The sequence below is a fragment of the Anabrus simplex genome, chromosome 3 (genome assembly GCF_040414725.1).
Source record: "Anabrus simplex isolate iqAnaSimp1 chromosome 3, ASM4041472v1, whole genome shotgun sequence".
In the NCBI taxonomy this organism is placed as follows: domain Eukaryota; kingdom Metazoa; phylum Arthropoda; class Insecta; order Orthoptera; family Tettigoniidae; genus Anabrus; species Anabrus simplex.
Window position 1 is genome coordinate 521788942 of NC_090267.1, and position 27500 is coordinate 521816441.

General features: G+C 39.9%; 1 protein-coding gene across 1 annotated transcript in view; it reads right to left on the reverse strand.

Moving 5' to 3' along the window:
• Nucleotides 1-27500, reverse strand: part of LOC136866888 (uncharacterized) — a 276008-nt gene that overhangs the window by 92865 nt on the left and 155643 nt on the right. The window contains exon 5 of the mRNA XM_067143981.2: nt 7037-7187. Within this exon, the coding sequence (XP_067000082.2) occupies nt 7037-7187 (151 nt within the window). The remainder of the gene's footprint in view (nt 1-7036; nt 7188-27500) is intronic.

Genomic DNA, 27500 nt, shown 5'->3' on the forward strand with positions numbered 1-27500 from the left:
GAGCACACAGTGCGCCACATGAGGGTTGGTATTAGATTGGTATCAAGTACGCACATGCTCTCTCTATAAATGCTACTACGTATTTTAACTGTGTATAGCACCATAATTATTGTTTGTCTAATCATCTTTGTGGTGATGGTCGTGATTATTGTTTTAAGAGAAAGAACAACTACGCAGTAATCAGAGAGAAAAGTGGAAGGAATCCAACACTTCGAACCATGGAAGGTATTGGCCAAAGAAAGACATCCCCAGCATTTGCCTGGTGTGAAAATGGGAAACCAAGGAAAACCATCTTCAGGGCTGTCGACAGTGGGGTTCGAACCCACTATCTCCCAGATACAAGCTCAGAGCTGCACATTCCTAATGTAATCGCACGGCCAATTCATGCAGTCGTACCGAGTGCAACAGCCTGCCTGAATATTGGCAGGAAGTAGATGGGGAGTTAGATAACTTTCTTCTTTAGCATGCCATTGCTCTGGTTCATAAATGTTCTGCTACTACTGGTATGTAACACACCAATTCTTCATAGCATTCAAGCTTTCAATCCCTACTCTGAGGCACTGATTGGAATGAGCAGAGTACATATTTAATGCAATAAGGCCTGGACACTACAGCTCTGGAACTGTGGACTGTTAGATCAGCACCGTAGTACTGTTCATCAAAAGTGAGAAAATGTGCAGTTTTTCGTTTGATCAAGTATTTCATATGATAGCATTGCTTTTAATCACTACATTCCTACTGATGTTTTTGTAATGATCTATGTTGACTTCAGTTACGAAAAGCACAAAGCCAGTCTTTCTGAGAATCCTGTAGCGAAGCACAGGTACATCAGCTAGTTATCCATATAATCATTCGGAGTTAATAAAAGGAAATGTTTGTTACCTGAATTGCCGCGGCATCGCCATCAGGTCCGATTTCTCGATATCCATTGTCACTTCTATCACTTAACACTAAAATTATCTTCATTAATATGTTATTCAATCACTAAAAATTCACCTCCAACCGTACTCAACGATTCTGTGTCACTTTCTTCGCCTATATTCAGCCGAGTTTCAATGTCGCACACTGCCACATTTACCAACAAAACAGCTGACCCGCGCTTGCAGAAGTTCAAGACGCACACAAGATACTGTCAGCTTTACATGTATTTATAAATTAAACACACATATAACCTTGTCACAACAAAACAATCTCATCACCAAACTGCCATTTTGACAAGAAACCTCTATTTTAAGTCAAGGCCCGAATTTCAATTGGCCTAGTTCAAACAAAGGTTATGATTTAATCACCACAATAGCAGAAACAGAAACAGCAGTACAGAATCTAAATCACTTCGTGCCGCTAGTAAGACGGTAAATAACTTAATAATCACAAAAGCAGATAAAGGAGGAACAGTCGTAGCTCCACACAGAAATGTTTATATTGAAAAAACAAACATTTTTTAAATACAAATTGTTTAGTACAATTGATAAAGACCCGATATCACGTATTCAGAGGGATGTTAAAAAACTTAAAAAGCACGTCTTTCTTGTTTAATGAACATGATGTGCAAACTTTAATAAATATGAACCCTAGACTCCAGATGGCAAGAGCACTGCAAAAATTACATAAACGGGGAGAACCGATTAAACCCAACATAAATTTCAAAAATAGCCCCATTTATAAAACTTCTAGCTTTATACATAATTTCTTTTCAAGTAAATGCATATTTCATTGTAAAATACCTATCAAGAACTCAGTGGATTTTTGCAATCTAACTAAAGATTTTAAACTTGGATCATATCACATGACATGTTTGTTTGACATAACCAATAGAAGACACTATCAGAATCATTAAGAAGAATTTCATGAAGAACAAATTAATAAGCATACCAGAAATTGAAGATTTTATTAATGTTTTAGAATGTGTGTTAAATCAAAATTATTTTAAGTTTAATAATAAAATTTACCAACAAAAAGGACTATCAATGGGAGCCCAAGCATCAGGAATGTTGGCTAATATATACTTAGACTATTTAGAACTATAAAACATGTTTGCAAAATTAATAACTGGTTTGATAGAAGGCAGTTTGGATTTAGGAAAGGTTATTCCACTGCAGCACAACTTGTAGGATTCCAGCAAGATATAGCAGATATTAATTCAGGAGGTCAAATTGGACTGTATCGCGATTGACCTGTATAAGGCATTTGTTAGGGTGGATCATGGGAGACTACTGGCAAAAATTAGTGCAATTGGACTTGACAAAAGAGTGACTGAATGGGTGGCTCATTTTCTACAAAATAGAACTCAGAGAATCAGAGTAGGTGAAGCTTTATCTGTTCCCGTAATAGTTAAGAGGGGAATTCCACATTCCAAGTAGCAGGATCTTGTAGAATGAAGGTTTTAGGTAGATGGTCTAGTGATTTGGAACGCTTCTCAAGTTAATCTAATTGTTGTTCAATCGAGACATCACTTACTGGATAAATAGGCTCAGCATTAATATCTAGATTATTATTCAACAAAGATTTATTGGAAACTACCACATCATGTTCACTTCAACGTGCTGGTCTACTTGTTTGGAAAATGCATCATCTTCATCCAAGCAAACAGTGGTTGAGCTTGTACTTGGCTGAGTTGAAGAGATGTCCGAAGAGATAGATAGCAGCTTAACCAGCAGAAGAATAACACTATTTCGGAAACAGTTTTAAAAAGTCTTGCCAAGAACGTCTCTTATTCATTTTGTACTTTAACAAACCTCTTACGCTGTAATTAAAATACCAATGAACAGATAACAAATAATTAAACAAAATGTTTAATCATTTTTGTCAAAAAAACTACTCATCTTGATGTAAAAATTATTGCTAGAAAGAATCTTGTACTAAAGGCACTTCTTTCCAGAAAATTGACACTTGAAAAATCATGTCTGATAACTTAGCAAGTATAAGCATTATTTCTATGTACATTCCAGACTCTTCCTCTGGACATGTAACGACCTCCTAAACGAGCCACAAATGCCCATCCTGAGCAGAGCTCTCAAGATCAGCACGCAGCTCAATACAGAAAAATATTTCTGCACGGGGCAGACAGAACTTTCAACTTAATTTCACTGAAAGCATGTACACTAATTACTCAGCACAAAAATATATTAATGGCATATTACATTACACTCAAATATAACATAAAAATTTCAGAAGAGCGTAGTGCACAACACTTAGTAACATACATCATACTCACCAAGGAGCATTCTCTAACCAGAGCACTAGAAGCTGAGTACAACACTTAGTAACATACATGATACCAACGAGCATTCTCTAACCAGAGCACTAGAAGCTGAGTACAACACTTAGTAACGTACATGATACTCACCACGGAGCATTCTCTAACCAGAGTACTAGAAGCTGAGTACAACAATTAGTAACAAACATCATACTCACCACGGAGCATTCTCTAACTAGAATACTAGTAGCTGAGTACTACACTTAGTAACATGCATCATACTCATCACGGAGCATTCTCTAACTAGAGTACTAGTAGCTGAGTAAAACACTTAGTAACATACATCATACTCACCAAGGAGCATTCTCTAACTAGAGTACTAGTAGTTGAGTACAACTGCTAGTAACATACATCATACTCACCACAGAGCATTCTCTAACTAGAGTACTAGTAGCTGAGTACAACTGCTAGTAACATACATCATACTCACCAAGGAGCATTCTCTAACTAGAGTACTAGTAGCTGAGTACAACTGCTAGTAACATACATCATACTCACCATGGAGCATTCTCTAACTAGAGTACTAGAAGCTGAGTACAACACTTAGTAACATACATCACACTCACCAAGGAGCATTCTCTAACTAGAGTACTAGAAGCTGAGTACAACTGCTAGTAACATACATCATACTCACCACGGAGCATTCTCTAACTAGAATACTAGTAGCTGAGTACAACACTTAGTAACATACATCATACTCACCACAGGGCATTCTCTAACTACAGTACTAGTAGCTGAGTACAACACTTAGTAACATACATCATACTCACCATGGAGCATTCACTAACTAGAGTACTAGTAGCTAAGTACAACACTTAGTAACATACATCATACTCACCACGGAGCATTCTCTAACTAGAATACTAGTAGCTAAGTACAACTGCTAGTAACATACATCATACTCACCACGGAGCATTCTCTAACTAGAATACTAGTAGCTGAGTACAACACTTAGTAACATACATCATACTCACCATGGAGCATTCACTAACTAGAGTACTAGTAGCTAAGTACAACACTTAGTAACATACATCATACTCACCAAGGAGCATTCTCTAACTAGAGTACTAGTAGCTGAGTACAACACTTAGTAACAGACATCATACTCACCAGGGAGCATTCTCTAACTAGAGTACTAGTAGCTGAGTACAACACTTAGTAACATACATCATACTCACCAAGGAGCATTCTCTAACTAGAATACTAGTAGCTGAGTACAACACTTAGTAACATACATCATACTCACCACAGGGCATTCTCTAACTACAGTACTAGTAGCTGAGTACAACACTTAGTAACATACATCATACTCACCATGGAGCATTCACTAACTAGAGTACTAGTAGCTGAGTACAACACTATACTCACCACGGAGCATTCTCTAACTAGAATACTAGTAGCTGAGTACAACACTTAGTAACATACATCATACTCACCACAGAGCATTCTCTAACTAGAGTACTAGTAGCTGAGTACAACACTTAGTAACATACATCATACTCACCAGGGAGCATTCTCTAACTAGAGTACTAGTAGCTGAGTACAACACTTAGTAACATACATCATACTCACCACGGAGCATTCTCTAACTAGAGTACTAGTAGCTGAGTACAACACTTAGTAACAGACATCATACTCACCAGGGAGCATTCTCTAACTAGAGTACTAGTAGCTGAGTACAACACTTAGTAACAGACATCATACTCACCAGGGAGCATTCTCTAACTAGAGTACTAGTAGCTGAGTACAACTGCTAGTAACATACATCATACTCACCACAGAGCATTCTCTAACTAGAGTACTAGTAGCTAAGTACAACACTTAGTAACATACATCATACTCACCACGGAGCAATCTCTAACTAGAGTACTAGTAGCTAAGTACAACACTTAGTAACATACATCATACTCACCACGGAGCATTCTCTAACTAGAGTACTAGTAGCTGAGTACAACACTTAGTAACATACATCATACTCACCATGGAGCATTCACTAACTAGAGTACTAGTAGCTGAGTACAACACTATACTCACCACGGAGCATTCTCTAACTAGAATACTAGTAGCTGAGTACAACACTTAGTAACATACATCATACTCACCACAGAGCATTCTCTAACTAGAGTACTAGTAGCTGAGTACAACACTTAGTAACATACATCATACTCACCAGGGAGCATTCTCTAACTAGAGTACTAGTAGCTGAGTACAACACTTAGTAACAGACATCATACTCACCAGGGAGCATTCTCTAACTAGAGTACTAGTAGCTGAGTACAACACTTAGTAACATACATCATACTCACCAAGGAGCATTCTCTAACTAGAATACTAGTAGCTGAGTACAACACTTAGTAACATACATCATACTCACCACAGGGCATTCTCTAACTACAGTACTAGTAGCTGAGTACAACACTTAGTAACATACATCATACTCACCATGGAGCATTCACTAACTAGAGTACTAGTAGCTGAGTACAACACTATACTCACCACGGAGCATTCTCTAACTAGAATACTAGTAGCTGAGTACAACACTTAGTAACATACATCATACTCACCACAGAGCATTCTCTAACTAGAGTACTAGTAGCTGAGTACAACACTTAGTAACATACATCATACTCACCATGGAGCAATCTCTAACTAGAGTACTAGTAGCTGAGTACATCTGCTAGTAACATACATCATACTCACCAGGGAGCATTCTCTAACTAGAGTACTAGTAGCTGAGTGTAGAGTACAGCACTTAGTAACATACATCATACTCACCACGGAGCATTCTCGAACTATAGTACTAGCAGCTGAGTACAACTCTTAGTAACTTACATCGTACTCACCAAGGACCACCAACGAGTGGCCACTGAGACAAGCATTCTCTAACTAGAATACTAGTAGCTGAGTACAACTCTTAGTAACATACATCGTACTCACCAAGGATCACCAAGGAGTGGCCACTGAGACAAGCATTCTCTAACTAGAATACTAGTAGCTGAGTACAACTCCCAGTAACATACATCATACTCACCACGGAGCATTCTCTAACTAGAGTACTAGTAGCTGAGTGTAGAGTACAACACTTAGTAACATACATCACACTCACCATGGAGCATTCTCTAACTAGAGTACTAGTAGCTAAGTACAACACTTAGTAACATACATCATACTCACCATGGAGCATTCTCTAACTAGAGTACTAGTAGCTGAGTACAACACTTAGTAACATACATCATACTCACCACGGAGCAATCTCTAACTAGAGTACTAGTAGCTGAGTACATCTGCTAGTAACATACATCATACTCACCAGGGAGCATTCTCTAACTAGAGTACTAGTAGCTGAGTGTAGAGTAAAGCACTTAGTAACATACATCATACTCACCACGGAGCATTCTCGAACTAGAGTACTAGTAGCTGAGTGTAGAGTACAGCACTTAGTAACATATATCATACTCACCACGGAGCATTCTCGAACTATAGTACTAGCAGCTGAGTACAACTCTTAGTAACTTACATCGTACTCACCAAGGATCACCAACGAGTGGCCACTGAGACAAGCATTCTCTAACTAGAATACTAGTAGCTGAGTACAACTCTTAGTAACATACATCGTACTCACCAAGGATCACCAAGGAGTGGCCACTGAGACAAGCATTCTCTAACTAGAATACTAGTAGATGAGTACAACTCCCAGTAAGATACATCATACTCACTACAGAGCAATCTCTATGTTACTAGCAGCCGAGTATAACTCTTAGTAACATAGATCGTACTCACCAAGGATCACCATGGAGCGGCCACTGAGACAAGCATTCTCTAGCTTCAATACCTGCAGCTGTGTGCTGATCTTGAGAGCTCTGCTCAGGATGGGCATATATGGCTCGTTCAGGGGGACGTTTCGTGCATTGAGCTCCTCTAGACAATGAGTCTGTAATGTAGAAAGAAAAAGTGCTTGAAAATTCATGGCTGATGATTGAACACAAAAATGTTTAAAATAAATGGAAGTGTAACAAATATTTCATGTCTATCAGTTTTGTGTTTCAGTAACTCATACATCAGCATTTGGGATGGACACTTGTAAGAACATAAGAACACCAGTTAAACTGAAATTAAACTTTTTACTTGGAAAATTCTAATGTACTTAAATTAATGGTACAGTGATTTATGATTATAAATACAGCCTTCTGTCCTCTTGAAATCTTCACCCCTGAACTGGAAGTATCACGTCCATTCTTATAACACCACCCATTTTCTTCTGAAATTTGTGTTTTCATGTGGAATCAAATTTGAATTTTCCGCATGCTTTGCTATTTCTCTCCTTGTACAATAAATACTGTTATTCTCAACCTTTTCCACAGTGCATCACAAGTTCTCTAAAAATATTCAGCATACATTATTGCAGCAATTGAGAGGACTAACTAGAGGCAGAAGGGATATACTTATGGGATTGTCACATTAGTGAGCACAAACGGAGCTCTGTATAGATAACGGAATTAACCTTCTTTAACGGAATTAATCTTCTTTACATGCTCTTCCGAGAAGCACATAAGTGTCTTCAACTCTCTCAGATCTCAATCTTTCTCAAAGGAAGCATCTGTGTGTGTTATACTCTTATTTTGCTGGTTCCTCTTCCATCACCGTGTCCGTAATATGGTAGTGTATGTCAAATATGGTGGAATGCTGTTAGTGCTGTGTGTGTGTGCTCCCAGTTTTCAATCATTAGCAGGCGTACAAAGGCGTAATTCGTTACGAAAATAGTGAATTTCAACTTTAAAAAGTGTGCGTTGTTTACTTCACGACATCACTCTGTGCTGTGTAGTGGTTTTTTGCAAATATAAACAAAATGTAAGTATGGGAAGAGACAAGAGGAATGCAGCCAGCCAGGGAACCAGGATCGAGACGGAGCCTGCAGCCGGCAGCCGGCAGCGGTAGTGAAGCTGCCCTAGAGGACAGCATTTTTCAGCAGGTAAGGGAAGCTCTACAGTCGAAAGACATTCTCTCGGCTATCGTTGAAAGTGTCACAAAGGCCGTGGCTGAACAACTCAAGGCCACCCTGGACTTCAACACCGAGATTATCAATGAACTTAAAATTGATATTAAAAATAGGGAAATTGAACTGAAAGCAGTGCAGGATGAACTCAAGAGGAGTACTGATGCTCTTGAGCAATATCAATGTAGAGGAAGTGTGCGTGTGTTCGGAAATCTCGAATCACCGAATGAGAATACGGACGAACTTTCAGTCAGATTGTTTAAAGATAAACTTGGCCTTGACATTGCCGTGCAGGACATTGATAGGTCTCACCGTGTTGGCAGGTCAGGGCCGGGAATGAAACACCCTATAATAGTGAAATTTGTTAGCTATAGGAAAAGGGAGGAAGTCTTTCACAACAAGCACAGATTAGCAGGCACTGGAATCACTATCAGGGAGGACCTGATTGCGGCTCGCACTCTCATATTAAAGGCGGCTGTAGATAAATTTGGAGTGAGAAATGTCTGGACCATACAGGGACGCATTGTTGTAAAAAGAGGGGAAACCAGATACAACATAACAATGGATGAACTGAACTCTCTCAAATAAATGAACAATACCATAGTGTAGTATCTCACCCTGTTTCTGTAGATTCTACTGTGAAATAGCTTTCTAGTTCCTCAACTATTTCTTCAAATATGATTTCTTCATTTGTAACAAATTCGTAAAATAGTCGTATACCATTCACAAGTTCCACCCACACCTACAAACTCTTTCTCTTCTACTTATTTCTGAAATGCTCGCTGGCAGGTGCACTTAAAGCCTGGGAGTACAGCACCTTAACGAAACCCTACTCTAGACTAACCCGCCAACTGTATATTAGTGTAATTTTATTAGTATCCTTGTTTTATTATTATTATTATTATATTATTATTATTATTATTATTATTATTATTATTATTATTATTATTATTATTATTATTATTATTATTATTAGTCTATTGAAATGTTCAAACATATGCCATGTGTATGTAATTATCTGCGTGTGTCTGTCAGTGCTTGTTGCAGGAATGTGTCACCTCCCCTTTAAACATGTCAGCAGCTGGTGTCCTTGAAACTAGTTACGGTAGATGAGGCATTCCTGAATGTCATTGATCCGAATGTATTCCGAGACAAAAATAACCCTCTTGTACCTTCACCAACTGCACCAAACCCTCAACCTACTAAACTGCTATTGAAACAATCTATATCTCAGTTCTTGCGAAGTCTACAGTGTTGCCATATCAATTCTCTCTCACTCCTCAGTCACATAGATGAAGTTTGTTCGATAACATCAACCTGTAACATGCATATTATGTGTATTACTGAAACCTGGTTATCTGATAAAATTAGCTCTACCCTTGTAAATCTAGAAGGATATACTCTCTATCGGCATGATCGCACTGCCAGGTGCGATGGTGGTGTAGCAGTGTGTTGTAGAGATGATATAAAATGTAGAATAATTATCAAATTATCATCTAGCATCACTCCACATACAGAATATATGTTTGATGAGACCATAATTAACCGTCCAAAAGTATTGACAAGAGTTGTCTATAAACCACCGAATGTTGCTAATATCTCTGACCTTGAATCTGACCTTCTCAAACTAGTACCAACCTACGAGCATATACTATTTCTTGGTGACTTTAACTCAAATATCTTAGCCCCGACTGGCAAATCAGAACGAATCAGCAACCTACTTACCTCCATTGTCATGATGATCTTACCACTAAATGCAACTAATCATGTTCATACACTTAGATATACAAGCCATACTGGAATTGACCTCCTGATTACAAATAACCCACATAAAGTTCTTTTTTTTTTTTTTTTGCTAGGGGCTTTACGTCGCACCGACACAGATAGGTTTTATGGCGACGATGGGATAGGAAAGGCCTAGGAGTTGGAAGGAAGCGGCCGTGGCCTTAATTAAGGTACAGCCCCAGCATTTGCCTGGTGTGAAAATGGGAAACCACGGAAAACCATCTTCAGGGCTGCATAAAGTTCTTAAGTACGGTCGATTTCCTGTACCTGGCATCTCAACTCATGACTTAATTTACCTGTGCTACTCTCTACGTGTACCAAAATACAAAGCTAAAGACATTAGTTATAGGGATCTGAAAAACATCAATCTACAACAACTCGAAAATGATGCATACAGTTTACCTTGGAAAGATATAAAGCAGTTGCAGGACACAGACATGAAAGTGAGAAGATTTAACTCTCTACTCATAGGACTATATGACAAGCATGCTCCAGTTAGGCAAGCTAGAGTCACTTGCTCGCCTGCACCTTGGTTAACAAGAAATATAAAAGCAACAATGGCTCGCCGTCACACAATGTTCTGCCGATACAAGGAAATAAATAATGAACTAGATTTTGAACAGTATCGTCTTTTACATAACAGAACAAAGCAATTAATTCGCAATAGCAAATTTAATCACATTAAAAATGTAACAAGGAACTTAAATGCACGTGAAACATGGAACGAACTTTGAGCTATGGGAGTTGGAAAATGCAAAAAGCCACATATGCCAACTATATCTCTCGATACACTTAACTCTCACTTCGTAACTAACCCAATAAAGGAATCACAACCTCAAAATCATATCAATCTAAATAAAAGAATCAGTGACCCTACAGAAAACGAAAATAATTTCTCTTTTCACCCTGTCAGTGTAAATGATGTAAAGCGTATTTTGAATTCAGTTAAGTCGCAAGCTAAAGCAGCAGATAACATCCCAATAGGCTTTATAAAAAACATTATTGGCACGGTCCTACCAATTTATTATCCACATTGTAAACCACTGTCTCATCACAGGGTCGTTTCCAACTGCATGGAAGGATGCTCTAGTAACCCCAATATTAAAACATACCGGTACAACAGCAAATGCGCCATCTGATTACCGGCCTATTTCGATTCTTCCCCCTCTCTCAAAAGTTCTTGAACGAGTTGTTCACGAGCAGCTAGTAGAATTCTTAACCAGACATTTTCTTTTTGACTCATTGCAATCTGGCTTCAGAAAGAGACAAAACACGACTGCACTTTTTCGGGTAACAGAAGACATAAGACTAGCAATGGACAAACGGCAGGTGACGATACTGACACTCCCCGACTTCAGTAGTGCGTTCGACACGGTAAATATAGACATACTATTATCCAAGCTACGCTCTCTGCATATCAGCCCGATAGCCCTAAATTTTTTGAAGTCGTACCTTACATATCGTCACCGGTGCGTAGTGGTAAACAATCAAAGATCCCAATGGGATGTAAAATCATCCGGTGTCCCTCAAGGTCTGTACTAGGGCCCTTACTGTTCGTCTTGCATATTAATGACATATCTTCCACTCTTCAGTATTGCAACTACCACTTATATGCTGATGATATGCAGATATACAAACACACCATTACAAACAATTTACATGAAACAGTTCAGCATATTAATTCGGATATTGAAAGGCTTACCTCCTATGCTAAAAACAACCACTTACTCCTAAATCCTCGTAAAACACAAAGTATTATCATAGGAAACTCTAAATTATTACATGTAATAAGCAATATCAATCCTCCTCCAATCATAATGACATTGCTGTACTGTACCTTAAAAATGTAACTAATCTTGGAATCTCCATCAACGAGAATCTGACCTGGAATGAACATGTAACAAATGTATGTAGAAAGCTTCATGCACCTCTATATCCCCTGAAACGTCACAAGAATTATTTTCCTCAAAAACTTAAATTAAAATTAATCCAAGCACTACTATTCCCAATTTTAGACTACTATGATACGGTACTAGTCGATCTAAATGCTGAACAAGCTTTGAGACTTCAGCGAGTACAAAACTCATGCATACGATATGCCTTCCAACTGCGACATGATGCTCATGTTAAACCATATTTCAAAAGATTGGGATGGCTACGCATAAATGAACAAAGGAATTTTCACCTAATGACACTTGTTTACCAAGTGCTCTCGACGAGTACTCCTACTTACCTCTCTTCTAATTTTCGTTTCCTTTCCTCATTCCATGAAATTAGTACCTGTTCTGGTTCCCTACTTGAAATTCCATTAAGTCGAACGAATTCCTACAATCATTCCTTTTTAGTTACTGCATCGAGACTCTGGAATACACTCTCAATGGACATTCTGCACCTTACTTCGTCTCATAAATTCAAATCTGCCTGCCGAAAGTTTTTCCTGGGAACATAAAACTGAGTTGTGTGAGTCATTGTGTGTATGTTGTGTGAATGGGTTTTCTTCATTTATTATTATTATTATTATTATTATTATTATTATTATTATTATTATTATTATTATTATTATTATTATTGTCACATTAATTGCTGTACTGATATGTAGGCCTAACTTAGTCTTAGAATTATCTGTCCGTAGTATTATTTCTTTTTAGAATTTCTATGTCTTACTTTTATGTTTACATTTTTAAATTTTATTGTTTATAGTGGTTAAGTGTAAGAGGGGGTCGTGAGCCCTAACTTTGCCACAAATGTAAGTCAGGAATAAATAAATAAAATAAATAAATATTTTCATACTTCACTCTTTCTGTACTACGTTCTGGTATTTGATTTATCGACTTGAGTCAGAAGCAATAATGTACATGCTTAAAAGGAATGTTGCGATATTATAAATTGAAAAATAAATAAAATGTCTCAGATTAGATAATCTTCATCCTGAAATGGGCCACTTTCGTAGCACTATCACAGCTCTTGCAATGTGGAAGAGTATGGGCACAGTTCACAGGTATGCTATTGAAACATTGTCTCTCCCAACACTCAACAGAGATCTGAACACTATACATGTCCCCATTTTATATAAATTCACTCTACATCTCCCCGCGCACCACTCTTGAAGTGTGTTGAGCGATTGCCAGGTGTGTCGTGAACTGCAGGAAGGCTTTCTTTGGCCCATTCACTCTGGGGGTATAATGGCTACCTCAGGTGTTGCATTGAGCATTGTTTTTTCCTTGATTTGAACTCTCTCAGCTATGCGCCCCAGGACAGGTTAGACAGGTGTAGATTTCAGGCAGCTGGACTTATTGAAAGGAACATCCACTTGTTTCACATCAAATGAATGATTATCAACAAAAATGAGAATACAGTATCAATCATTTTTGCAATGCGGTCTCTAAGTCTGAAGCAAGGTAGGTTTTCATGAGGTCTCTCCATCTGGGAAGGTCTGGAGCGGGTTTCCGCCAACTGATCCCAGTAATCTTCCGGACGTCTTTATCCCATCTGTCCCGTGGTCTTTCCTTTGGTGTCAGATAATCTATCGGACTCCACTCAAGCACAAGCTTTGTGCATCTACCATCAGTTCTCCGAGCAACATGGCCTGCCCACTCCCATTTTAGGGTAGCGACCTTTTCTAAAATGTCACTGACCTTTGTGACTGACCTGATGCAATCTGCTCTCTTTCTGCCTTTCTTCGTGAAGCCTAGAATAAACCATCCCATAGGTCTTTGGGCTGTTTTGAGGTTTGCTTAACAAACGCGTCATTGCAAGCCATTTTGCAAACAATAACGTAAGGGCTCAGCAAGTTTGAGTCCTCTAGCCTCTCACACTTCAACTCCAAGCACGTAACCTATGAGAGGTGCCCCCGTTAAGCCGAGCAACCCAGTGGAGGGTTCAGTTAACCAATCCCAGCGGAAAGTTACATCGGCGAGCCAATCAGTGCGGGAGGATCACCAATCTGTCATTGAAACAGTCGTGCTGATTATGCTTAACATGCTTTAAGTCAAAAGACAATGAGTGACATTAAGGTGAAATTCCTAAGAATACTGTATATAATATGTTAATATTATTTATTGCATTGGGACTAGTTTCGACCCTTCAGCCTTAAATTATAAATGGAAAAGAACATTACATGAAACTTGCAAACACCAACACTATTGGCAGGTCTTGAAACATTGATAAAATATGTTGCGGTTACATACAAGTCCACATATGTCCAGCACTTTTATGTCTCCTTCCCTTTTAAGAAAATCATAAGTCTTAATATAAAACAGTACATTAATGTTGGTGTAGCTTTTATCTTGCATTATGTGATGGATGTCTTTGGTCTTCACATTTAACCACTGCTAAGAGTATGTAGAGTACCATTTTTGTGCTATTAATAGGGACATTCACTGTATGAATCTGGGGCCTTCTGATCTGATTATTCCATATAAAGTGAATGTTTGGAAAAGAAAAATAAAGGAAAATTAAATGCGAAATGGAACAATATTAACTCATTCACTGCCAAACACGTATACAGTATATACGTTTCCGTGCAGTGTGTATTTCACCAATCTGACAAATGAACGCGATATAGTGTGATGCTTTGAGATTCCGTGGAAATGCTCAAGAAGTTGTCTACGGCAGATAACCACTGCATTTCGCGTGTTTTGAAAGTGATCTGGTGTTATTTCAGCTTCACTGGAGTCTAACATCTTTCCCGCTAACATGTAGCCATCATGGCGTCTTTTCCTCATAAATAGTGATTTTGGAGAGCTATATTTCGATAATGAATATCTATGTGGCGATACTGAACTACAAGAAAGTGCGAGACAAAATAGTAATGATGAATCTCACGCGGAATTGTCACCCCCTCCTCAGATAAATACTTTTTCCCCGATGTAAATGATTGTGATAAGACGAGTTCTTGGATCAACAATATTATATTTCAGTAATAGTATAACTGAGTGGGTTCGAACCCTACCGTCAGCTGTCGGACTTCCTTACCCAGTTTCATTCACCATCATTCATTACATATTCGTTATATTCTCAACTGAGGTTTGCATCCGGCCGATGATCTCGCTTCTTCCCCGACCCCGTATTGGGCTGCATGCCTACTCATCAAAACTCGGCAGTGAAAACCTTAAGAAAATGTATGAGATACATCTTTACGTGCCTCATGAACACAACACCAAGACTAGACAGACTGGCTAGTGGTGGATTTGGCTCTTATTACATTTTGTCCTTATTGTTTGTTTTTCAATGTCTTTCACTCTTTGGACCACCATTGTACACAATCCCACATCATCCCTTGATAAATTCCTTTCCCAGTAGTACCCTGTTCCTATATCAATTACCCAGTACCCTCATTTTGAAGTTTCATTTGGTGCTGGTATGCTATCCTTATAACTTCGCCACCTGGTCCCGTCTTTAGGCTCATCAAATATTTAATTATTTGTTCATTTACCAATATCTGCCTTCACACATCATTCTCACTCCACTGTTTGCAGTACAACTTGGCAATCCCACCAATATTTTGGGAAATTTACTTACAATTACATCTAATGTTACTGCCCAAATTTCTGCTCCTTACAATAACTACTGAATACAATACATACTGTATTCCTGAACTTTGCATTCAATGTTCAGCATCTTTCTGTCCAATACTTACTCCGCTTATCTTGTTGAGTCTGAACTGTACTTGTTACTGCATTTAGTTGACCACAGAATTTCTTGATGTTCTCCATCATGACGGTGATAAACAATAACAGGAATACTGCACTGCCTTGCTAGACTCCAATTTTGGTCTGGAAGCAGGATGAATGTCCGTCACCGAATCGCACACAGCTGGTACAGCATCTGAACTTTCCTCACCAGTCCCTCCGGCACATTCCTTTTTTCTCAGACATTCCCATATCTTTTCTCTTGCAGTGCTATCATATGCATTCTCAATATCATATTTCCCTAACAACATATGGACACTGAAGGCACACTGTGCCTCAAAGATGACTCGGGAGTATTATTCCCTGGAACATTTTCAGTGATTTCCTTTCTTAAACAGGGGGATAACGACACCCTTGCTCTGTGGCCACTGTAGACCTTTGATGATGATGATGATCATGATGATGCTTGTTGTTTCAAGGGACCTAATATCTAAGGTCATCAGCCCCTAATGGTACGAAATGGACGACATGAAATGATAATTAAAATATTAAAATGTATCCACTGACTAGATGATGGTGATGAAAAATGATTATGAGATTAAAACAATCAGTGGATCTAATTCACAATGCCTTATGTTCTAATCAAAGTAACTTCCAGAAGACCTGTCAACACTAACTAAAGAATGCCTTAGCGCCACTTACTTCTATTTCAACGGGGAGTTCTACGAACAGACTGAAGGGGCCGCGATGGGGTCGCCACTCTCTCCAATAATAGCAAACATGTATATGGAACACTTCGAACAGAAAGCCTTAGCTACATCTGCCCTGAAACCGAAATGTTTTCTCCGTTTTGTAGACGACACTTTTGTAATCTGGCCTCACGGGAGCAATAACCTACAGCTATTTCTCGACCATCTCAACTCCATACACGTAAATATTCAGTTCACCATGGAAATAGAAGTAGACGGCAAACTACCGTTCCTGGATGTGCTAGTAATACGTAACCCCAATGGGACGCTGAGTCGCGCAGTATACAGGAAACCCACTCACACAGACAGGTACCTACACGCCTCGTCTCATCATCACCCATCACAAAAGCAGGCTGTCCTAACATCACTAGTAAACAGGGCCATAGCGATATCTGACGCAGAGCACCTCGAGGAAGAAAAAGAACACCTCACGGAAACCCTTAGGAAAAATGGCTACTCGCTCAATAACATCCGACGAGTCCTTAAAAAATCAGAAGAGAAGAAAGAAAAGACCGCCGCAGGAGAAAACAACGGGAAAGAAGAACTGACCCGCCAGAAAACAGCGATACTGCCATACATTAAAAACACTACAGACAGGATCGGCAAGATACTGGACAAATACAACATAAAAACTATCTATAAACCTCACCGTAAGCTAGCCCGTTATCTACCACCAGTAAAAGACACAATAGAATTACAGGCCCCTGGAGTGTATCACATTGAATGTAGCTGCGGAGCTTGTTATGTAGGTGAGACAAAACGTCTGATCTCCACCCGCCTAAAAGAACATATCCGTCACACCAAGAACCAAAACACAGATATTTCAGCAGTAGCCAAGCATTCCTACGAAACTAGGCACGGAATATCATTTGACAAGACCAAGATCCTAGCAGCTATTCCTTGGAATCTGGAAAGAAAAATCCGCGAGGCTATCGAAATCAAGAAACATCCGAATAACATAAATTTAGAAGAAGGATACAAAATCAGTAATTCTTGGATGCCCATCATTCATAGTTTAAGACATACAGACCACAACATAAACACACGGGCCGCAACCCCATTACATAACAGCGCGGGCAAGCCCCCACTACCTGGCTGTGACATAAACTTTCCAGAAGCCTCACGAGACAGCCAGGGCTTACGCCAGCCAGATAGGCTAGGATATAAAAGGCCAAGATCAAGGCCACTCTAGTAGTGTAACTCTGCCTGGGAGACTGATTACCTCGGATCGAGTAGGGGTATTTCAGTCGCCTTGACAATGAATACTGCAATGTATTCGAAACGTCGGCAAACTGTACGTGATATGCGTACAAGTACAACACGGTTCAACCCGGAAAATAAATTAAATAATTCTTCACACCGTGGAAGCTTCACTTCTAAGATACGAAACCTTTACGGGGAGGATATTCTCAAAGCTACTAGGCAGTTCGACAACCTTCGGAAGAAAATGAGTAACTACCTGGCTCGACTCGCCTTTCTGAAACGCTGCAGGGACAACAGCATTATACCAGCATGTGTGAGACTGAAATATCACACCAAGAACCGACGGACTGACCGTATTCTTCACGAAACCAGCATAAAACTCCTCAGAGAACGGATCAGTGACACAAGACAGACTCTGGACTACCTCAACAATAAATTATTTCATCTCCACCTGCAACTTGCCAGCACTCTGTCGCTCAATGATTGGACCACGTTAGACAGCATTAGCAACACACAATCCCAGCGTACACTGGAACTAGCCACTGCCAAGCAAAACAAGAAATTCAACCGCCTCTTACAAAAACAGAAACCGAAACCACCTGCTCCACTGAAGAAGAATGTAATAGTAAACCTCACAGATAAGCCACTCAGTGAACCCACTACCTCGGTCTTGAGAAAAGGACTCAACTACGCAGTAGCTCCGAATAGTATACCGGTAGAAGAAATAATTAGCAAAGTAGAAATTGCAATCCGGCACCTTCCTACCGAATCTGCAGAAGAGATCAGACAGGATGTATCATGTCTACTGAGATCCGCAAAGCCACCGCCATCCAATTTGACTAAAGAAGAAATTCATGCCCTAAAAACACTACGTCAAGATACGGAAACAATTATCCTACCCGCAGATAAAGGCAACGCTACGGTGATAATGACACGCACAGACTACACTCGGAAAATAGAACTATTACTCACCGATTCTACATACAGGAAAATTAGGAACCCTACCAACCGCATTAAGAACAAACTCCACACACTAGTAAAAAATTCCAGTATCCCAGCCGAAATACAGAAGAAACTGATATCCTCGGACCCGATACCTCCAAAATTGTATGGCCTGCCTAAAATCCACAAAGAAGGCATACCTCTGCGACCTATCGTGAGCGCTATAGGCTCTCCCACGCACGAGATCGCCCGCTACCTAGCTGGACTACTTCAGCCACATACAGGAAACACTGAAACCTACGTGAAGGACTCCCGACATTTCATCCAGCTCCTTAAGGACCAATCAATTGAAAGTACGGACCTATTAGTAAGCTTTGACGTCACGTCACTTTTCACCAAGGTGCCGCTAACAGAAGTATTTCCGCTATTAGATCAGAAACTTCCAGAAGACCTGTCAACACTAACTAAAGAATGCCTTAGCGCCACTTACTTCTATTTCAACGGGGAGTTCTACGAACAGACTGAAGGGGCCGCGATGGGGTCGCCACTCTCTCCAATAATAGCAAACATGTATATGGAACACTTCGAACAGAAAGCCTTAGCTACATCTGCCCTGAAACCGAAATGTTTTCTCCGTTTTGTAGACGACACTTTTGTAATCTGGCCTCACGGGAGCAATAACCTACAGCTATTTCTCGACCATCTCAACTCCATACACGTAAATATTCAGTTCACCATGGAAATAGAAGTAGACGGCAAACTACCGTTCCTGGATGTGCTAGTAATACGTAACCCCAATGGGACGCTGAGTCGCGCAGTATACAGGAAACCCACTCACACAGACAGGTACCTACACGCCTCGTCTCATCATCACCCATCACAAAAGCAGGCTGTCCTAACATCACTAGTAAACAGGGCCATAGCGATATCTGACGCAGAGCACCTTGAGGAAGAAAAAGAACACCTCACGGAAACCCTTAGGAAAAATGGCTACTCGCTCAATAACATCCGACGAGTCCTTAAAAAATCAGAAGACAAGAAAGAAAAGACCGCCGCAGGAGAAAACAACGGGAAAGAAGAACTGACCCGCCAGAAAACAGCGATACTGCCATACATTAAAAACACTACAGACAGGATCGGCAAGATACTGGACAAATACAACATAAAAACTATCTATAAACCTCACCGTAAGCTAGCCCGTTATCTACCACCAGTAAAAGACACAATAGAATTACAGGCCCCTGGAGTGTATCACATTGAATGTAGCTGCGGAGCTTGTTATGTAGGTGAGACAAAACGTCTGATCTCCACCCGCCTAAAAGAACATATCCGTCACACCAAGAACCAAAACACAGATATTTCAGCAGTAGCCAAGCATTCCTACGAAACTAGGCACGGAATATCATTTGACAAGACCAAGATCCTAGCAGCTATCCCTTGGAATCTGGAAAGAAAAATCCGCGAGGCTATCGAAATCAAGAAACATCCGAATAACATAAATTTAGAAGAAGGATACAAAATCAGTAATTCTTGGATGCCCATCATTCATAGTTTAAGACATACAGACCACAACATAAACACACGGGCCGCAACCCCATTACATAACAGCGCGGGCAAGCCCCCACTACCTGGCTGTGACATAAACTTTCCAGAAGCCTCGCGAGACAGCCAGGGCTTACGCCAGCCAGATAGGCTAGGATATAAAAGGCCAAGATCAAGGCCACTCTAGTAGTGTAACTCTGCCTGGGAGACTGATTACCTCGGATCGAGTAGGGGTATTTCAGTCGCCTTGACAATGAATACTGCAATGTATTCGAAACGTCGGCAAACTGTACGTGATATGCGTACAAGTACAACACGGTTCAACCCGGAAAATAAATTAAATAAAGTATCTGGAAATACAGGTATTTACAGTGTATATATGTATATAAAATTCATGGCAGAAATTAAAATAACACATTAAAATACGCAAACACGAACCAAAATAGAGTCACAGTTAACACAAATACACTAAGACAAAGTACATTATTAAATGCGATAAAAAAAGACCACTATCCCTCATAAAACAGAAGACTAGGTCTGCTCACTGCTCGTCATTGTGCAGGATGAGGGAGATGGTACTCTGGAGTTTTAGGCTACGGCGCAAATCGACCAGGTCCACGCATTCCGGAAGGATGTGTACTACGGTAAGATGATCGCCGCAAGTACACACCAGAGGGGGTTCTCCTTTCAGTAGATGGGAGAGTGCCAGGATATCGTGGCCGATCTGAGGACAACATAATACCACTTCTTACCTTCGGAAGCCCGAAGGGAAGTCCTCCATACCTTCGTTGTACCTTTTATCGCTCTCATCTTATTTGGAAGAGGACTTGACCTGCCACTCCATCTGCCAATGGGACATAACCAGATGTCTCAGCTGAGAGCGAATATCACTTGCTGGAACCTTGTAAGGCAACAGGGGCAGTATTACTGCTTCCTTGGCAGCCTTATCTGCTAACTCATTTCCCTCTACACCCATGTGGCTTGGGAGCCACAGAAACATGATTCCAGTGCCGGCATCCAAACACCTGGCCAACAGGTCCTGGATCCGCTGCACCAGAGAGTGCTGAGGGAAATAGGTATCGATAGACTGTAGCGAGCTCAAGAAGTCGGTACATAGAAGAAAGTGTCGGCGCTCATCGTACAGTGCGTACTGCAGAGCTTCACAGATGGCATAGAGTTCCGCTGTGTACACACTACATGTTTCCGGGAGAACAAAAACAATCCTATCACTGTCGACAACGAATGTACAGCCCACCTTCGTGTCTGTTCTCGAGCCATCCGTGTAAACGACGACTGAACCTCGATACCGGCCAACAACGAACAGGAAGAGCCTCCGATAAATCGAAGGATCCGTGTTTTCCTTTGGACCAGTGTGCTGATCCAGGATTATTTCAGGCTGTCGTACATACCCATGGAGGTAACCCACTTGGTTGTCTGACAAGGCAAGAAACCAAAGGTACTGTTACGACCGTTCTACGACATCTTACCTTCTGCCATCTGTTGCATTCTACTGCTCGCTCGCCCGGCTGTTTACTGACTGGCTTGTTCTCCGGCACTGCTCTTGCTGCCTGGCTGTGACGTCACACCTACGTGATCTTCGGCGAGTAACTTCTCGAATCTCTTCACTTCGTATATAAGCAAGCCATTCCTTCATTTCGACGGTCAGACATTTTGTGCATATTAACTCAAGTGGAGAGAGCGAACTGTTCACTGGCGGCTGGCCCGTAGCGATGTTTTATTTCCTTTTAATTTGTGAATAGCTGCATCATGCTTGAACAGACTGGGTGAGCAAAATTTTCGTTCTTTTAATCAAGAATTGAACTTTGAACGATTGATCATTTTGTGGCTTCTCGGTCTCCATTGTAAAAGAGTCCTTCTGACCGAAAATCTTAATCAATATCATAACTTTAAAAGACTAATTGTGCATGGACAAATGATAGAAGTGTTGCCACCTTTTGGACATTTTCTACAAGCCCGAGTGGTCGCTAACATCACCGAAGTAGTAGTGTTTAAGCAGTCTGGAAGGATTCCCCCCCTCTCTTCCTTTCTTTCCTTTCATACTCACTCTGTCCCCTTTTATCTTTCCTTTATTCCGATATCGAGTAATGTAATTATCTTTCCTCCCGATGTGTTTTAGCTCTCTTTCCCTCTTTGAGGTTTCAAATAAAGATTGTAAGAGTGGCCTTGGCCTTTAATTGGTATGGTGAAGCGTACTAATCCCCCCCTTTTATTGGAAGTCGTGTAATCTATTAGGTACTAATTGCGTTTTCTCTTCTGAATACGGGTCTTCAGCTTTAGCTGAATATTATAATTGGTATCCCCAAGAATTCTTAATCATTATTTGTCTCGATTGTATTCTGGTCGTCAAGTGGGCTGAGCCCTTATTATATCTTTCAACTGATTTATATATTATCTGTTCTAGTCATTTATGCTTAAAATATAACTTGTTTAAAATTGATTCTTCACTCTTGTGTTTGGTTCGATGTATGTATCCTCTGTCCTCTCACTTCTTGCTTATTCTTTTTTTTAACTCTGTACCTACCACAGACAGCCCTCTCGGTTAGCCCGCTAAGCTTCCGCTGCCTCTGTCGATTGGATAAAGCTAAGCCCGATATACTAATTTCTCTTGGTGTCGTCCCAGTTTATTGAGGTGTCAGACGTATGCCTTTCAGTGGTTTAACAAGTTTCCACCAGGGAAACAATATTTGCTCGCCTCAAGCATTCAGCGGCCCTCATACTGACCCATTACGCCACAAATGGTAGCAGACAATTCTTTCTATTAACTATATGCCCTGTTCCTTTTTATTTCTAGCTATGGCATGTTTCTCCGATAACTTTCCTCTGGGTGACAGTTCGAATTCTTCACCACTTCCTTCATATCATAATTTGTCCTTTCCCCAACCCTTCTGTTGGGAACTTGATTTCTTTCTCTCCTTCTTCTAATTCATCAATGCTTTGCCCTAATGACATAAAACCTCCTCCAGTCTTTTCTCAACATGCAATGTTTCCGTCGCCACCATCCCATTTTTCTTCCTCCCCTCACCCCAGTTCTGTTGATAGTGCACTTAACATTCAGATAGTCAAACAGTCATTGCTTCTTGTACCTCAACTACAGGCTACTGATGCTCGAAGCTTGACCATTTGGCTTTTTTCTGTAAGAAAATTTTTAAATATTACACTTGCTTCCTTCCCTCAATTAATCGGCCTTTTGTCGGCTAAAACTACTGGTTTCTTTACAAAATTTTGGCTTGATAATATGTCTAATTTCTCTTCATGGTTTCACTTACGGACTATAATACACAATTATTTTTTGCCGTATGAGATTCGTTATAAATTAAGTACCAAGTTTGTCCGTCGCCACCAATTACCCACTGAATCTACACATGACTATCTTGATTCTCTTACCACCTATAGTGATGTATTAAATATCGCTTATAATACTTCTGAGTTAATCTCAATTGTCCGTTTTTATGCTGCTCCTTCCTTTCGTCAGCTCATTGATGCACTTAACCCCCCCACTACCATGCTTCAGCTATATAATTTGGCTCAGTCTCATGTCATTAATTCTTTAGGAGACTTTTCATATTATTCATCTACTCTCCCACCTAGTATCGCCCCTCCCCTCCTTCATCTACTTTGTTACCTTCGCCTTTCGTCTCCCCTTCTCCATCCACCAATCGTTCAAATATAACATGCTTCCGTTGTAAAGGTCAGGGACATATTTCTAAGTACTGTACTGCCTCACTTTCAGGAAACGCCTTCCACCCACGTCGTTAGGCAGTAGTCGTATTATTGGGGAAAACCTGCCTTCATCTACCTCTTCTCCTGCTTAAAATGTTCCTCAATTTTCTTCCACTATAAATAGTGCTTCCTTTCTTCCATGTACTTCTCATGTGTTGATAAATGTGAATAATTTGCCATCGATTGCTCTTTTAGATTCAGGTGCGGCTGTATCCCTTATTAGTTTACCATTTTTTGAATCATTAAAAGCTAATTTTCCTCATTTGCAGTATATCCCTTCTTCTCGACAATGTATTCCGCATCAAACCAGCCCCTTCATGTCCTTGGCACTGTATCTTTAAGCATTGAAATGCAATACTTTTCCTGGCCTTTTACCTTTCTTGTGGTTGAACATTTATCGTCTCCTCTTACCTTAGGTTTTGATTTTTTTTTTTTCTCACACTGCTCTCATTCTTGATTCAGTTAACTACCAGGTTTCCTTTCACTTTTCATCTAAGTCTGTTCCATTGATAAACCTGTCTGATTATCCCTTTTCCCATCAGTCTTCCTCCCTCACAATTAATTCCCTTTATTCTGATCAAGTACAGTCTCTGCTCCACGAATTTTCTGATGTGATCACCCCTAATTTAGGTACTGTTAAGAACTTCACTGCTCATATCGATCTGACTGACACTACTCCGGTTCGTTCTTCTCCATATTTTCTCAGCCCTCCAAGGATGAAAATTCTTAATGAATTAGTTGATAAGATGCTTCATGATGGCACTATCATTCCCTCATCCTCCAATTATGCTTCTCCTGCCTTCATCGTTAATAAACCTGATGGATCCTTTCGATTTATTGTTGATTATAGAAAATTGAACTCCCGTATACTGTATGATGCCTATCCGATGCCCAAATTACAATCTGCTTTTCAACTTTTTTCCAATTCCCATTATTTCACTATTTTTGATTTTAATTCCGCTTACAATCAGATTCCTCTTGATGATATTGGTTCTCGCTACACTGCGTTTATTACGCCTAATGGTTTATATCAGTTCAAAAAAGTTCCTTTTGGTTTGAATCTGGGATTCCAGATCATGCAGCGTTTTGTTGATTCGTTATTTTCCAATCTTAAGTACAAATATGTATTTCCTTTTATTGACAATATCCTTGTTTATTCTCCTGATTTTGAATCTCACCTCCTGCATGTCCGTGAAGTTCTTACACGTCTTCGTTCAGTTGGTTTGACTGTTAACCCTTCCAAGGTTCTTGTCGCTCAAACATCTATCAAATTTCTTGGTCATATCCTCAGTTCACAGGGTGTCGCTGTTGATCCAGACCGTGTTTCCACCATTCACAAAATTCCCAGTGGCCATAATGTATAAATTAACAAATGCAATAAAGATAGATGTTTCAATAGGATATATGTGATTTTAAAGTAAAATTTCCCATATTGAAAAATAAAATGGGACATAAAACCCCGAAAATTGTATATGGGAGAGTCAGACATGGGGCAAGGGTAAGTGGAGAGAGCAAAACTGGGTGAGCAAAAGGAAGAGAGAAAAAAAAATATACACGCATACAAGACTCAAAAAGGGACGAATGAAAGAAGATAAATAACCTAACCAAAGGACACAACAAAGATAGCCTGGAAGAAATCCCTATCCCTGACCCTCAGGAACAGAAAGAGGAAAAAATTTCTTCAACTGAGAAAAATGAGCCTTCTTAACATCAGTAGGAGTGTCAAGGGATTGGAGAAGGGCAGTAGTCAGGGAAGGAAAGGAGAGGATACGAAAAGGGCCAATCCACCGGGGGGAGAGCTTAGCAGATAGATTGTGAGAAGTAGAACTAATGGGGTGATTCTTTAGTAATACAAAATCAGAAACATGAAAAGATGAAGAACAGAGTCAGGAATTACAGGCCTTACGGTGAAGATCTCTGGCGTGAAGAAGTTGTTGAAGGGCGTGATTCAGTTGGGTATTAGTGAGAAGATGGGGAGGGGTATCCAATAATGAGGGTAAGTTCCAAGATAAAGAAAGGGGTGTGTGTAACTCTCTGCCAAGAAACAACTTGGCAGAGGTAAAGGAGGTAGAAGAGTTAATAGTAGCATTTAGTGCCAAAACAAAATGGGGGAGTTCAGAATCCCAAGATTTATGGTTGGTAGAATGAAAAATAGAAAGAAAGGTTTTGAGATTTTGATGGTAACGTTCTACCATGTTACCCTGAGGGTGATATGGGGAGGTAAAAACTTTCTTGATACCATGAGAGAAGCAAAAATTATAAAAGGCCTTAGAGGTAAAGATAGAAGCATTATCGGAAATTAATACTTTAGGAAGACCAATGATAGGAAAAATCTGAGTGGATAATAAATTACAGTCACTAATGTGTATAACCTCCAGCTGTGCAATGGCCCCCAAGTGTTCTCCAACACCAGCCACATCCAACTGTCTACCTCGACGATTTTAACAGTCATCATAAACAATAGAGATACACTTCTAGAGATGAGAATGGGGAATCTTTGGTTTCATGGGCTGAGGATCACAACCTCCATCTTATTTATGACACTAAAGATCTCTGCAATTTTTAGATCAGCAGCATGGGGACGAGAGTCTAATCCTGATTTGTGTTTTGAGTCTACTAACAACTGCACTCCCCTACTAGTTACGCAAAGAGTTCTCTCCAGCTTTCTTCATAGCCAGCACCGGCCAGTTGTAAAGAGATCGGAACAAAAGTCCCTATTGTTTCAACTACTCCTCATCCACGCTGGAACTTCCGAAAGGCAAATTGGCCTGCCTTTACTGAACCACTTGATAAGGTATTGGGATGGATTCCCCCAACAAGTGAGGAGCATCGTTTCAAATCATATTAAGTACACAGATTATAATTTTACAGGAAGTTAAAAAAAGTCTTACTTCCTAACCAAATAAGACATGTCAACATTCTAAACGACAAAATCTAGGTATTGAGGTTATGTTCCCGAATCAGTCATGATTGAAATCATTTCCCAATACATGAAGGCGTCATTCCAATTATAAAATTTCACTTAATACGTTTTGAACCAATTCGCTGAACAAAATACGTTTTGATACAACCTTTTATTCACATAATACGATTTGAAACGTTCATTTGATTCCAAAGATTGTTAATGACTTTATTGTTAGCTACAGCGCATCACGTACAGTAAATTAAGTTATCATTCACACATTGTTAATGCTATATGGATGTTTACAACCTTGAAAATAATCCTTCTTCCTCATGCAAACAGTCACAGTCGTCATTTTGAGTCGGCCTACCAGTATCTGACGTTGAACCGATGTTTAGTGCTGAAACATAAAATTGTAAACTGTCTACAGTTGTCTCCAAATCTGGTTTTCAGCAGGTTCTCGACGTCCAGTTTTTAGCGTGAGGTTATGCTCTCGGTTTATCGATTACGGGCGGTTCATGTACCTGGCCCAGCCTTATGCCTCGTTTCAGAAGGGTTACGAATCGCTTTGAGGGTCACAATTAGAAATAAGGAAGGTTCAACCTTTTCAATACAAAATGTGTTGTGTAAGATGTTCACAACATATTATTTATTATATTATCAGAACCGGTTTCGACGCTTATTGCGTCATCAGCTACAAAAATCACAAATGGGCAAAGTACATATCATAAAAATTGCATAAATGACTCTTGCATGG